The sequence below is a fragment of the Caretta caretta genome, chromosome 18, assembly GCF_965140235.1.
Source record: "Caretta caretta isolate rCarCar2 chromosome 18, rCarCar1.hap1, whole genome shotgun sequence".
Lineage (NCBI taxonomy): Eukaryota > Metazoa > Chordata > Testudines > Cheloniidae > Caretta > Caretta caretta.
The window spans coordinates 13,496,998-13,511,540 of NC_134223.1; the positions used below are offsets into that span (position 1 = coordinate 13,496,998).

Here is a 14,543-nt window from a genome sequence, read left to right on the forward strand (position 1 = left end):
ATATTTATGGTGTATTGCCCATTACATTTTGCTCATATACACTGCGATTCTTTACCCTTACACTACAGTGTGAATAAGGCACACATTTTAAAAAGAGTGAGGCGAGCTAGCCATTGGAACTTAAGGAATGTGGTGGATTCTCAGTCACTTAAAGTCCAAGTCAAGATTGCGTGTCTCTAAAAGATCATCTTTCCTCACTCAGAAGTTATGGGGTTGATACAGGAATCACTGGGTAAAACTCTCTGGCATGTGCTATGCAGGAAGTCAGCCTAGATAACGGGCCCTTAAGGCCTTAAAAAAAAAAAAGGCATCTATGAGTGAACCTGGGTTCATTTTAAGGAACTAAGTACAAGGCCAGTAACAAGTCTTCCCTGCCAAAACCACCATCTCATCTCAGAGATATTCATTCCAACCACATGTGCAGTAGAGATTTCCAGGCATGACTGGCAGATGTGGGTCCCATAAGCATTAAGACGTTAATGAGGTTGCCTAAACACACTGGTTAGCTGAAGATCCCCAATGCTTCACGGAAACAGAAGTGCTGCAGCTCTCGTACATCACATCCCCACTCTCTAGGCCTGCCTCCTGCTGCCCTCCTCCTACTCGGTATTCGGAAGGAAGTTACATGTAACGAGAGGGCTGCAGGCTTGAGCCCAGGTGACAAACAACTGTGGAGACCTGAACTCAAATAGTATCTGCTGTCACAGGTGGAAACAGTGCAACACCACCGTGATAACCACAAGCTACCAAAGGAAACGGTAGATTCTCTGACTCTGGAGTCTTCAATTCAAAGACTGGATGCCTTTCTGGAAGATCTGCTCTAGCCCATCACATTGTTGGTTTCAATGCAGGGGTAAAACTTCCATGGCTCATGATACGCAGAAAATCAGATTAGGTTATTTAATGGTCCCTTCTGGCCTTACAATATAGTAAAAACAATAAAAATAAAATCTGAGCCATCTCAGCCTATAGCTGTCCATTATGTGCCTCTGCTAGGAAGCATGCAATGGATTGCAAGGAGTCCAGAGTCTGGACAACAGGGTGACGGGCTCCAATGGTCAGGTGAAGAACAGACCCTGTGCCCCCAGTGCCACATTTTTCTTCCATTAGCTACAATAAGATACTCCGGCCTTTCACCGATGCCACTTCAGATTACTATCCACACAACCCTGTTCCCCTGTCACCTCTATGTCTCCTCCAACACAGCCAGGCACCTTGCTTTCAGAAGGGGAGCACCACCACAAGACCATACCAGGTGAGCTTGCATAAAAGCACAAGTGCAACTTGTAATGACAGCTCTGCATGTGAGGGGGGAGGGAAGAAGTTTGTCAGCCTGAAGAGCAAGGATGGTCTAGGGGTTATAGCACTAGAGATTTGGGTTTAATTCCCAACTCTGCCACAGACTTTTTGGGTAGCCTCAGAATGGGCTCTGTAAAATGGGCATAACCCACGCTCTCATCTTTGTTCGTTCTGTTCAGACTAGACTCTTTGGGGCAGGTCTCTTGGTCTGTATATGTAGAGACCCGAGCACAATTGGCCTCTGATTTTGGCAGGGCCGCCCTAAGCACAAGTAAAACATGACTCCTGCTCAATATTTAATAAACTTTATTTCTGTATTGGGTTACTGAATATTATTTACAGCTGTAAAAGAGAAAGCGAAGAGTTTAAAACTGTACAAAGCAGTGCACTGGGGACAGCGAAGAGGCAGTGGAGACAAAGGGGGCGCTAAAAGCACAAAAACAACAGGGCTGAAGGTGGCCACTTCCCAGGAGTAGTGAAAGAAGCAGGTAGAGTTGAAGGCAATCAAGCGAGGCTCTGTACACGCTGAATTCTCTTGTGCAACTTTGTACATGTCCCACCCTGTAACAGAAGCTTGTACAAATCCCTACATAAAAATCATCATCCAGGATACATTAAAAAAAGAAAGAAAGGGGCACTTTGCACCCCCACCCAGTCTTGGCACCAATTCTGTGCTTTAAAAAATACTATGCCAGTAGATTTTTTTTTTTTTAAAAAAGGTACCCTACAGCAGCTGTTTAAAACAGGATTATACAAACACCACAAATATATATTAAACATTTTCAACAAATAAACTCATTTGTACCTGTACAAAACAGAAGCAAAAAAAACACACATTGTTTTTCAAGACAAAAAAGAAATGTGCAAAATAACCCCAGAGAAGGCAGCTTAATAGCTTGCTATTTGGAGAGGCCAGGAGAGAGCAGCTCCTGTTGACAGTGGGGGACTAGGTCCTCTCTTTTTGGCTACTGAGGTGAGAATCTTTATTTGGGATGGGCAAGGATTTTGCCTTTAAAAAAAAAAAAAACAAATGTCTCACAATGGTGGTTCTTCCCCTCTTTCCTTGACTGTAATTCATGCTAGTTTCCTTTGCTGTCCATGCAAAGCATCAAAAGAGCACCGTCAAGCCTCCCGTCAAACTACTTTCCATCACATCACCCTCTAGATGTCTGACCTGCAGAACATACTGTTCACACCCTTCCTCCTCGGTCATCCCTCTGTCCACTAGCAGGGATGAGAGAGAGGGTCGTTCCTGCCAGAGAGCAAGGAGGAGATTATCTTGATGGACAATGGCAGACTGAAAAGCTCTGATGTGAACTACTCCAAGCAGCTTATCAAAGCAGAAGATTCCCTGGCAGATCCATTTCAGGGGTGCTAACATGAAGTGGAATATGCATGATTCAGACATGGGAAAGGAGAGATCTGTGGTTGTAAAGGTTCTGCAATCGACATAAATCGGTCTCGAGTGGCTGGCTCTCCATGGAGGATATTGCATGCCAATGCATCATGGCAGGGGGAAACTCACCACCAATGGAGGGGGGGGGGGGGAATGGCACCTTATCTAAAAGCTGCAGATTCAAGTGAACACAAGGAAAGAGGGGGGAGATACAGACATCAGAGGGGCTGCTCAATGGATTGGTTTCCCCATCCACCACAGGCTTTATCTGCCCCTAGTGTCACATCCAGTGAAAAGGAAGACAGACAAGATGCAGAAAAAATGGAGTGAGAGATGGAGAGTGATGGTGAAAGAAATGAGATTCAATCTACATAAAGGTAGCAATTAAGACAGGGCGAGACAGTATCGCGACATTGACATCAGCTACATAACCACCTTATCCAAGTTAAAAAAAAAAAGCGTCCATGTGGAGTTTTTTTGGTGTTTTCACTTCCCACTGAAGTGTTTTATGTTCTTGTTTTTCAGAAGGCCCCCCCATCTCATGCCATTCCACATCTAGCACCTGGCATTTGACATGTTGCCATTCCCAACGCTTCCCCGTCCAAGCTTCATGTACTCTCCTTCAGCCGGCATAAGGGGCAGAATGTGCTCCTGGACTGCAGGCATTCAAAGGATGCTCTACAGCCGTTTGCCAGGAGTTGGGAGGAAAGCAGCAAGGGATGTGCAGAGAGATTCTGCAAGGTTGTGTTTTTGGGGTGGTTTTTTTTGGAAGCATGCAGGGATGTGATGTGACCTTCATCAGCAAAGGTCATCTTAGTTGTGAAACAAGGATATTTGAAAACAGCCATTTATAGGGCATATTTGGTTTTGGCATTGGAGGAAGGTACTGGGGCAGAGGATGTCCAAAACTAGTGACGTCGGGGAGAGGCTGGCAGGACCACCGTCCAATGGGTCAGCGCCAAATCGTTAGCCGCTGTTTCAGTTCTCTCGGCATCCTGTAGGTCACTGGTAGAGAAGGTAGCTCTTGAGGGATGCTGGCAGTGGCAGCGCTTGGATCTCGCTCAGTCGGTCTTTGCCCAGAGCCAGCCGCACAGAACGCCGGCACAGGTCCATCAGAGGCAGCGGTTCGGCTGCAAGACAAAAAAGCCACACGTTAACTCGGAACACGAGTTAAGAGCCTGGTGGCTGCAGTGCTAGTTACAGTAGCCGATATTCTCAAGAGGAGTGTGAGAGAAACTGAGGCCCTGGCCTGTTCGGGAGCCCCTGACTATCCATTACCCTCAGCAAGCGAGGCGGCAGTTCTAGGTTACTGTGCAGGGGGTCCCAGTAGGCCACGAAAGCTGTCAACTATCTGCAGCAAGCGAAGGTGATGCATGCCCTAGAAATACCCATGGTCGGGTAAGAAAGGAGATCTTGGAATCCCCCATAAGTAATTAGGGAGGTGTAGCAGCATTCAGTTAAGGTGGGAGATGCCACATTTTTAGACACCACAATGTGGGAACCTTTGTGAAAGCTGTTTAAACACAGGACTGCATCTTGCAGCAGGATTTTACCATTTCTAGATACCCCTGTGTACTGTTCTTCACATTTCTAGGCACCCCAGAAGCCTTCACATGCTTACTTCTGACCTCCCCACCCCCAAAATACAGACAGGCCAGCTCCATCAAGCTTCACAAGTCACTATATTTGCCTGCCTCAGCAGAGATTTCCCCTTCAACCTGATCCAGCAGCACCAGACGGGACCACACACCTGCACCCATTAGTTCAGTATCCACGTAGCAGGTTTCATAGTCCTTAACAGTGAGCCAGCTTTATTTAGAGCTCACACAGCCAGTTCTACTGGGGTGTCTTTCTATGCATCCTTGGTAGATTGGGCAAGTTCCTTGTGGCAGCACGGCATCCCCCACGGTGGGCCTGAAGAGTTCCTATTCAGTTAACACTTCCTGAAATGCAAGCGCCATGCGATGAAGGGTGCAGGTGTCCTGGCTGCTAAAGCCAGTGCTTGCACTGAACACGCATCACTGATGTGAGTAATAATTTCTCATCTGCAGTCAACCCTGCCCACCTCCCCACCCACCCCCAAATACCATCATTGCAGCAGATCTCTAGCCAGTTTCCCCTCCAGGGAGATTTTTCTAATGAGGTAGCTCAAGACCTCAGTCTCCATCCGAGGTTAATGGTAGCCACCCTGAGAAAAATTCAAAGCCTAACATGAAGTCACCCCCAAAGAGCAAGTTGAGCTCACTTGCCTAGGTCAGGACTTCAGCATCTAGGGGGTAGAGGAGAAGCAAACCACCTACATAATGTCTCCAGCAAACCAGGCTTAAATACCTATATTTAAGGGGGCAAGCCCACATCAGACCCTAGAGAGTGTTCCCAGAGAGTGTGTCCCCCACTGTGGACAGAACACGCTCTACTGGAAGATCTGCAAGTACGATTCTTGCAAAAATGCTTTAATAATACAGAAAGGAGAAAGCGCAAGAGTGGCTGGCTTCACTAACCAGGATTAAGACCCACGAAAGGGGAAAAGCCAGTAGTCAAAAGCCCAGCTTCATTTTAGCTCCAAAGTTACATTTTCAGGTGAGGCTTGACAGACTCCGGCAGTACCCCAGCAATGAAGAGCTGGGGAAACGTTTTTCACTTCAAACGACTGCATCTGCACCTAGGGCTCCATACCTGTCCATGCAGCAGGGAGCTGCTGTCTCTAGTTCTCAAGAAGGAGGAGGATCTACAAAGGCCCAGTTTTCAGCACAGTGAGCACAGGAAATCGAGATTAAGATTTGATATTTTAGAGACAGAAGATCCAAATTGCCATCTCCCTACCTCCCAGGTTACAATTCTGCTACCTAAGAAAATTCATAGCCCTGAAAAAGTTCGGGATTCTATAGGCCAAACTCAAGAACGCTCTGCATTCAGATGCATGAACAGCAAGCAGGAGATGCGACTTGCGTGCGCGAGCGGTCACGCAGACTAAAATTAATATTGACTAGGACTATTTCACTGCTCTCCAGAGGAAAGACTGGCTTCTTGTGCTCTGACGGAGCAGATAGCAGGAACCAAAGTTACAGCTGCACACAAGGAGAAGAATCTGAATTTCAGGAGTTTTTCTTGATGAAGTTTTCCAAGCTCATCTGGACAGCACTGTAAATAAGGATTAAAGGTTTTCAAAAGGGACGAGGTGTGACTCAGTTTTGGGCCGTCTCACTCAACACTTAAGATTGAGAAAAAAAAAACTCAACAGGGTCTAAAAATCCAGGCTCCAGCTGGAAACCCAAAAACAGAGACGTTGCAAATCTTGGCCAACAAGTGCCAATTTTTCAGGAGTTGACTACAGATTAATGCCAACTCTGAAACAAGTCAAAATTAAGCTATCGGCCCTGTTCATCCTGCCGCCAGATGGGAGGCAAAGCTTTTCCCCCCCCCAATTTTCTGACCCTAAGGGTCACTGCATTCATGCTCCCTTCCAGAATCATTCCAAGGAAGAAAAAAACAAACAAACAACCCTCTTGCATCTCTCCTCCAACTCTTCCCACTCCATAAGAGTTTTAAGATCCATCCTTCCCTTTCTGCCCAGAGCAACGCTCAGTCAGGTCTCCCCCCACCCCATTTTCAGATTACTGTAGCCATTGCTTCCACCTTTTAGCCTCCCAATACTCATCTCAATCCATTCACAGGACAGCTTGTTACGATCACCTTCTGCTTTCCCATGGACAAAACTGTGGTAGAGTTTTCCTTGCAGCTCGGTTGGAATCCCTTCATAGACTCCAAGGCCAGACAGGACCACTGGGAACATCTAGTCTGACCTCGTGTGTAACACAGGCCAGAGAACTTCCCTGAAATAATTCTTAGGGCATAGTTTTTAGAAAGGCATCCAGTCTTGATTTCAGAATTCAGTGCCTTGCATGTCAGATCAAGTTCAAGATTCCAACCCTTCCTTTCAAGGTTCTACACATCTCTGCTCCGCCCCCATGACACAGCCTCTCCGCCTAGCCAACGATGCCAGCCTTGTCCACCGATTGGTCTCTGCTCTTTCCACTAAAATCTACACCTTTGTCCATATCACAGAATCATAGAATATCAGGGTTGGAAGGGACCTTAGGAGGTCATCTAGTCCAACCCCCTGCTCAAAGCAGGACCAGTCCCCAATTTTTGCCCCAGACCCCTAAATGGCCCCCTCAAGGATTGAACTCACAACCCTGGGTTTAGCAGGCCAATGCTCAAACCACTGAGCGTGCTGTCCTCTATGCAAGGGCTTCCCTGCCCTAAGCCTGAAGGTCCCTATCCCTCTCTCGACACACAGCTCAGCTGCAGTGCTGATAAATCAGCTAATTAACGGCTATGTGGCGAGGCATATGGGGACATGACTCTAAGTCATTTTAAAAGGCAAGGGTGCATACTGTGCATTTGATTCTCACTCTACTTCCTGCTTCAGGCCCCACCCCAATGCACTTCATTTGTCCCTTTGCCTGTAAGTTCTTCAGGGCAAGGACTGGGTCTTTGTTTATACAGCATTCAGCACAATAGGGCCCTGACCCTCCTCCTTGGGGCCTGTGGCATCACTGCAACAGAAACATGCCAATGCCATGGTCTTCAAAAGAAGATTTGGATGCAAACTAATCCAGTTAAATTGCATTAACTACATTAGTTTGGATAACCCAAACAGTCCCGTAAAGATCACCCAGCTTCCACAGGAGCCAGAAATGAGCTTCTGTTGGCAGGTGAAAGGAACACCCAAAAGAACCACCCATGCTTGTATCCGAACTGCTGACTCAGAGAACGCAGCCACTGCTCATAGAGCAGATTCATGAGCATGGTGTCATTCGACCCAGGATCATTACTAAGTCCTCCAGGAGCTGTTCCATCTGTGCCTGGTAGCTGGTGTCTGACCATTTCCGACCCGGTTACCATTCTCCACGGTCAAGACTAGGCTCCAGTAGCCCCATATCGAGTACGTTACATCTTGAAACCCGCTCCAACTGAAGCAGAGACAGAATATGCCTGTTCGCTTGCTACGTGGAGTTCTGTGCTGAAAACTCCAGTCGATATTGGCTACCTATTGGCTTCACCCCGATGGCGCTGAATGGTTTGAAACCCAGCTACCCGAGCAACTGCCTCCCCTAGGCCATGCTGGATAGCAGGTGTGCTTGAGCTGGAGTCCCTTCTGGCGGAGTGATAGGGCACCATTGCCAAGAGCTCTCTATTCCAAGGCTTGATCCCATGCCCACCAGGGTTGGGCACCCTTCCGGACCTGCTCCAAGCCAGCCTGTTTAGAGACAAGGATGCCGGGAGGAAGTGGCTGCTGCGGGGCCATCTGGTTTTTAGGTGGTAGTGTTTAGTTGTGGAAGGCAGTCTATACGGAAAGCATTGACATTATGCTTTTTCAAGTTTCAGCACCAGCATCCTGAAGGAGCACCTAACGCATGGAGGTTAGACACCTGACCTTTACCCGGTGCCTTTCCCTACTTCACACATGCACCTGCCCTATGCCTGGGCCCTCAGAGCTAGTGCAAGTGAAGGGCTCTTGCTCATTTATTAGCCTGTCAAGTAAATACAAAGCATTCCCAACCATTGTCTCTGGTTGAATCCTTTCAGATACAGAAGACTTGATAAGGTGATTGGCAAAGACCACAGTGCAGACAAGAATCTGTGTTCCTGTGTCACAAAGCTCAATTTAGGCCACCTCAAAATTAGACCAGTCTAGTCCCATCACTGTTTAGGAGGAGAGGGATACATCTCTGCCCGTCTGCTCCTGGGTGTCATTTGAAGTGCCTGTTTTGTCTTACCAACTTCTGCATGGTTTGGGACCTAGGTACCCAGGAGACCAACCATCCCCATAAAGTGCTGCAGCAGCAGCTACCAGGCTTAGCTGGAAAGCTCTCTCCAACCAACAGCACCTGGAAGTGAGGAGTGAGTTTTGGGGAAAGGGTCCTGGGCTGTGGAATTCTCCTTGCTGATGCGCAGGAGAAAGCTCTTCCTTTGAGCTAAGCATTTGCTTGACATGGGTCACAGCTAGGTCAATGTTTTGCTGTGATATGTACCGGAGTGGGGGGAGGGAGGGGGTCATTACGGAGATTGCAGTTACAGTGCACTGAAAGTGTAGAGTAAAAATACATGAGTTTGGATAGGTTTAATCCGCAGCTGTCCCTGTAGTCACGTAAATGCTCAGAGCTTGCTACATACCCAACTGCACCACTGGCCAGGTTTTCTCAGAGTCCCTCTACAGTAAAATTTGAAAATCAAGAGACTCAACGGTAGGTGTTTACAGCAGGGCAAATTAGGAGAAGTGAGACTTATCACACACATCCCCAGAATAAAATTAAAAACAGGCAGGCCAAACATTACACTCCAATGCCTGTGACTCAGCACCAGCTCTGTCTCAGGCCAGGAATACCCTACTGCATGTAGATGGGTTGCCAGGTTTGGCTAGATAATAGAGCAGCAGAAACACCAAAGCCGGAAGATTGAGTCTCTGCAGTCCAACCTAGGTAGCAAAAACTAGGAGAAGTTTTAATGCAGAGTGAAAACAAAAAAACCCCTTTCACTGTTCAAAAACATTGTGCCTTTTGGTCTGTTTGTACAACCCCTAGTACAAACAGAATCCTGCTCCATGACTGGGGCTCCCGTGGGATAGGGGAGACAAAACAAACACCACCCATTGCCTTAATTTAATAGCTACAATGGCAAGGAGAGTCAAGTCTGCATTATTAGGCACTGGCATTTCATTCTACAGAAGTCAACTATACTGCTTAAAGAAAAGGGGTACTTGTGGCACCTTAGAGACTAACCAATTTATTAAATAATTCATTAATTGTAATTAATACTATACTCAATTCTGAAAGGGCTCCATCATTGCACTGGGTGACCTTTGCATGGCTTCAATGAAGAGTAAGTATATTTACCCCCACAAATACAGGAAGAAAGTATTCTGCAACACCTTGCAACAATATAAGACAGATGTTACTCTGGGGCTTGGGGAGAACATGCGATCCCTTCCCTTATTAAACCTGACAAATTTCAGTAGCAGCAAATGCAGATTAAGCCATTCCTCCTAATGGACTAATTCACGTTCTGGTGCAATTGGGAACCTCTGTCCCAAAGACAGAGAGGCTTTTTTTCCATGACCAATTTGAACTTGGGAAGCTTGTACTAAGCTTGGTGACCAATGGCCATCCTGAGTTTACACTGAGCTGTCAGAACTACCAAGGGTTTCCTGGCTCCCAACCCCACTCTGTTTAACAGCGTTCTTTAGCCTTGAAGGGAAAAGGACAGAAAGCTAGTTGCTGAACAAGATGAGGTTCCAGGCTAATGACTGCACAGCTCCCTACGCACCTGTCTGCGGAGTGAGTTTAAAACTTGTTTTCCTATATAAAGGGTACATGGACAAGAGGTCACCTTTCAGGTAGAGTGCTACAGGACTTTGCCTCGTCCATTGGCCTAAATCCATAGTAAGGTACTGGAGACTCTGGCAGTAAGGAGGAAGAGGAGAACATCAGCTTTCCAGATAGACTTAATGCAGATGGCTGGAGTCCCAGCAGTAGGTTTCCTCTCCGCATGGCTGCCCAAAATCTACAGTTTCCACCCTATACAGTCACCTACTTACTATCAAGCTGCATTCCTAATTTGAGGCACCGTATGCTGATGGGCAGCCTTACCAGTTGGGGTTACCCTGCTATAGGGACAATCTGGCTGACTGGTAACTGCACCAGATCCACTCAGAAAGAATACTACTCTTTCCAAACACAGCCCATCAGAAGAGACGAATCTGAAGTAGAAACCCCATCCTCCCCCAAACCCTTTGCTGCCCTAACAGGACCTGCTGTCCCAACAGTCATTTCGGTTTGCACAACCCAGAGTTTTCAGGTACCTAGCTATTGGGAAGGGAGTGTGGATATGTGCTTCAATCTCTTTAGCGGGGCTAGGAAGGCATGCAGAGATCTGCATTTTCAGAACAAGCTGCAGAGGGTTATACTCACGATCAAGCCCGTTCAAGTAGCGCATGCGTATTTCACAGTGCCCCCATACTGCGCTTACAACTGGATACAGTTTTTTCCCTTTAAGTCCCCGAAAAGCAACACCCATGTATTGCCCATCTACAATGAAGCTCAAGGTCCCATCATCCATGTCCAGGACCACCAGGAAAGAGTCCGGCACAATGAAAGTCTCATCCGGTTCTAAGAAGGCAGGGTAGGTTTTACTCGGCTGGTTCTTGCCATCGTGGTATAATCTGTTCCGCCCAAGGTCCCAGCCCCAGGATTCATGGTTATTTCCTATCAGGGTCGTGTACCCTACAGAATGCAAGGGCGCGTCTGCCGTAGCCACTCCTACCACAGCATGCGTGCCCCGCTGCCTCATGGCCCACGTGATCTGCCACACATGCAGTCCCCTCGTATATCCAACTTTGCCTCGGATGGCATCTGTGCTCTGAGCCACCGGATGCCGGTGAAATATTAGTTTGTCGTCCTCTTTCACAAAGACATTCAGCGAGCGGTCATCGTTGTTCCACGAGTGCAGTAGCTGGACCTCGTATGAGACCGGAGGCATATCCAATAGCAAGTCCAGGCGCGTGGGCTTGCAGTAGTCGAGCCCCTGGAGCTCCTGCTTGAGGGGCCTGTATGCAGGGTCTCTCATATCCACAGTCTTTATCCCGCCAGTGACCTTCTGACCCATCTTGTGTTTTGAATTCAGGTATTTAGAGACTCCCAGGGCAAGCTCATCAATTACCCTCCGGCTGTCATTCAGTCCTGCAGAAGAGATTGCTAGGAGACCTTAACAAGATGTGCACTGGTCAGTATTGCCTAAGAAAAAGAAGGAAAAGAAAAACAAAAGGAGGAGAGTTAAACATTAGCACAACCTGTAAACAAAATTTCCAGCACCCGGTTGTCTGGGCAAACAGACCAAAGGTCACACCTAAGGGGACTCACATGCACCCTGCACAGACAGAGACAGGACCACCACACACTGGAAGGTGCAGCATGTTCTAGAGGGAGCCTTTAAGTTCTGTCTACGCTGCAGGAGTAGGTGTGACTGCAGCATACACTGACCTACCTGAGCTAGCTTTCATCTAGCTAGCGAGAGCACCAACAGCAGGGAAGTCACTGCAGCACGGAGGCTTAAGCCTGTCTGGGACCCTGGGTACTTACCCAGGCAGTGAGCCAATGCTGAAGTCTTTGCTGCTGCAGCTTCACCACTATTAGGACTTGCACTAGCTGAATTAAAGCTCTCTCAGGTCGGTCTCCACATGATGCAATTTCACCTCTGACTGCAGTGTGGACATACCATAAGGGCTGGGAGTTTGCCAGGCAATTCACGTGGGTGAAGTTTAAATATTTCCAGCTTCCTTATTAAGCACACCCAGCCTCCCACGAGCTACAAGGACGAGACAACTCTATGTACTGTGATGTACAATGCATAGAGAAACCCAGACTTTGGCCTTTTGTGGACGTCATTAAAAACACTGACAGGTTTCAGAGTAGCAGCCGTGTTAGTCTGTATTTGCAAAAAGAAAAAGGAGTGCTTGTGGCACCTTACAGACTAACCAATTTATTTGGTAATAGCTCATCTTCTGTGATCACTCTCTTGTTACAGTGTGTATGGTAACACCCATTGTTTCATGTTCTCTATGTATATATATCTCCCCATTGTATTTTCCACTGAATGCATCCGATTAAGTGGGCTGTAGCTCACGAAAGCTTATGCTCAAATAAATTGGTTAGTCTCTAAGGTGCCACAAGTCCTCCTTTTCTATTAAAAACACTGAAGCTGTGGTTTTCCCTTGGGTTACAAGGACTGGACCACCCTGTTGTCACTGGGCCATGATAAAGCTTTTAGACACAGAGCTTCTCTAATACGCTGCCTCCCCATAGGTATCCCCTGCATTTAATCCCCAGTCACTCCTGCTAAGTACTCCATTGTATGCTGCATACATCGGCACAAGAGTTACAGCTTGATACAAGGTACTGGCAGAGATTAAGAAATTCCTTGATGGCCCTGAACAGGCCATTGAGTTGTAGCAGATACACCTTTTAGCAAGCATAGCCTTGCTTCATCTCAGCCCCAACCGATACTCTCATGGATGCAAGCTGCACGAGACACTCCAGCCACTGCCAGGACCATCCACCTGTGTGTATCTTTCCAGATACTTATAAAGGCCCTGGAATTACATTCCAGCTGGACAACAGTCAAAGCAATCTCTACAGTTGCCCAGAAAGGAGCCAACACACACAAAGCATTTAACATTCTGCAAAGAAAAATCCCTGAACAGCCCCAGACAACTACTGCAGCTATTTGAGCCCTTGTAGCAAAGCGATTCCCAGAGGTATGCCCAAGTTCAGTTGCGTTTAGTGCCTAGAAGGAGCTTGCTTTCATCTTGCAGGGTGAGACTGCTTTGGTGGGAGAACTGAGCTTGCTTATTTGGACTTGGTTACTGAAGCTTCAAGGCAAGGTCCAAGGATTACTGCAAGTTCGGTATTTAGATTGTTCTTAGCAGCACAAGCCTCCTGTATCCCGACCCCTTGGTCTTATTTCGCAATAGATAAGACAGAACCAACCTCCAGACAGAGGCAGTTGCCACTAAATAATAAAGGTGGCTGAAGACTCTATCCCAGTCTGCAAAGAGGTCTAGCACTTGCTGGGATATTACAGGGCTGGCTGGCCGAGCCTGCTGTCTATGCTATCCTGCAGGAGTTTCGCACTTTGCGTCCCACTTGCTGGTTCAGTAAGGGTTGAGAGCACAGCAGAGGAAGCACTCGCTCATGTGAGGTGGGGAAGTGACTTGCACGGATTTCCCTGGAGTAGCTATAGCCGGCCAAGGGCGCCGGATCCAGCCTTCCTTGGCTGGCTGCCGTGGGTGACAAGGCTCTGGGGTGGGAGGGAATCCTCTGGGCTCTAAGCACCCTCTGGAGAAAAGATTACACAATGCAAATACACAGGCCAGGTTGGCTCGTTGCTCTGGTACAGCCTCGAATAGCTTTTCCTTCCTCAGCTCCACTCTGAAACGTGGCTCCTGAAAAAGCTTTAAACATAGCTTTATTGCTCTTGGGAAGTAGCCATTTCAGTGATCAAACAAGGGAGAGGGCCAGGCAGTAAGGGAAAGCCCCAGATGGCGACAAACTGTTCACTGAACAGCGGGCAGAGTTTGAGAGCGTACCCTCCTCTGGGACAGGTCTGGAGAGGGATCTGTCCCCTGGGCCCCTGGCACTTCCCTAGTCCGACCCCTCAATACTGTGAAGTACCTTGGAAGCGTCCGGATTTTGCAGAGCTGAAGGAGCAGGCAAACAGGCTCGGCCCAGCCTCAGGAGGCCCACATTCCAGCAACGCTTGGCAGCAGAGCTCCCATTGAGTTACTGGAATCCAGACAGCAGTTACAAAAACCCTCCTTGTACGTTTAGTCTCAAATTCTCTGCATCACTGGGGCAGCTGCTCTTCCCAGGGAGACAGAAGCAGACTCCGAGTCCAGAGAAAGGAGCAGGATTCTTTGCACAGCTTCAGTTTCCTTCCAAGCTTCAGACAGACTCATTTCGAGAGGAGCCAATCTGCTTAGAGACCAGCCACCTTCATGCACTGTTCTGTGGCCTTGTGTCCACCCAAGCAAATCTGCTCTAACTCAGCTACACAAGCAACCCTCTGTTTATGAGCCGCCAAGGCAGGGGCAGCTATTAGGAAAATAAAAATATAGGAAGGGAGGGAACCAGCTTTCTAAGAAAAAAAAGTGTTGTTTTAACGTTTCCTGGAGTGAGGCAATCACCCAGAATTCCTGCCAGCTACAGTCACAACGGTTACTCATGACCAGGATCTCATCTGGCATGGAAAAATCACGGTGCATGAATCAGATCTTGTATAAAAAATATAG

At 47.7% G+C, this 14,543-nt stretch overlaps 1 protein-coding gene across 2 annotated transcripts in view; it reads right to left on the bottom strand.

Moving 5' to 3' along the window:
- Positions 1 to 1,588: 1,588 nt before the first annotated feature.
- SPSB1 (splA/ryanodine receptor domain and SOCS box containing 1) overlaps positions 1,589 to 14,543 on the bottom strand; it is a 69,568-nt gene continuing 56,613 nt past the window's right edge. For both annotated transcript variants that reach the window (XM_048824609.2, XM_048824610.2), the window contains exons 2-3: positions 10,669 to 11,490; positions 1,589 to 3,825 (exon numbers count right to left, since the gene is read on the bottom strand). In XM_048824609.2, the coding sequence (XP_048680566.1) occupies positions 3,698 to 3,825; positions 10,669 to 11,362 (822 nt within the window). In that variant the 5' untranslated portion in view covers positions 11,363 to 11,490 and the 3' untranslated portion in view covers positions 1,589 to 3,697. The remainder of the gene's footprint in view (positions 3,826 to 10,668; positions 11,491 to 14,543) is intronic.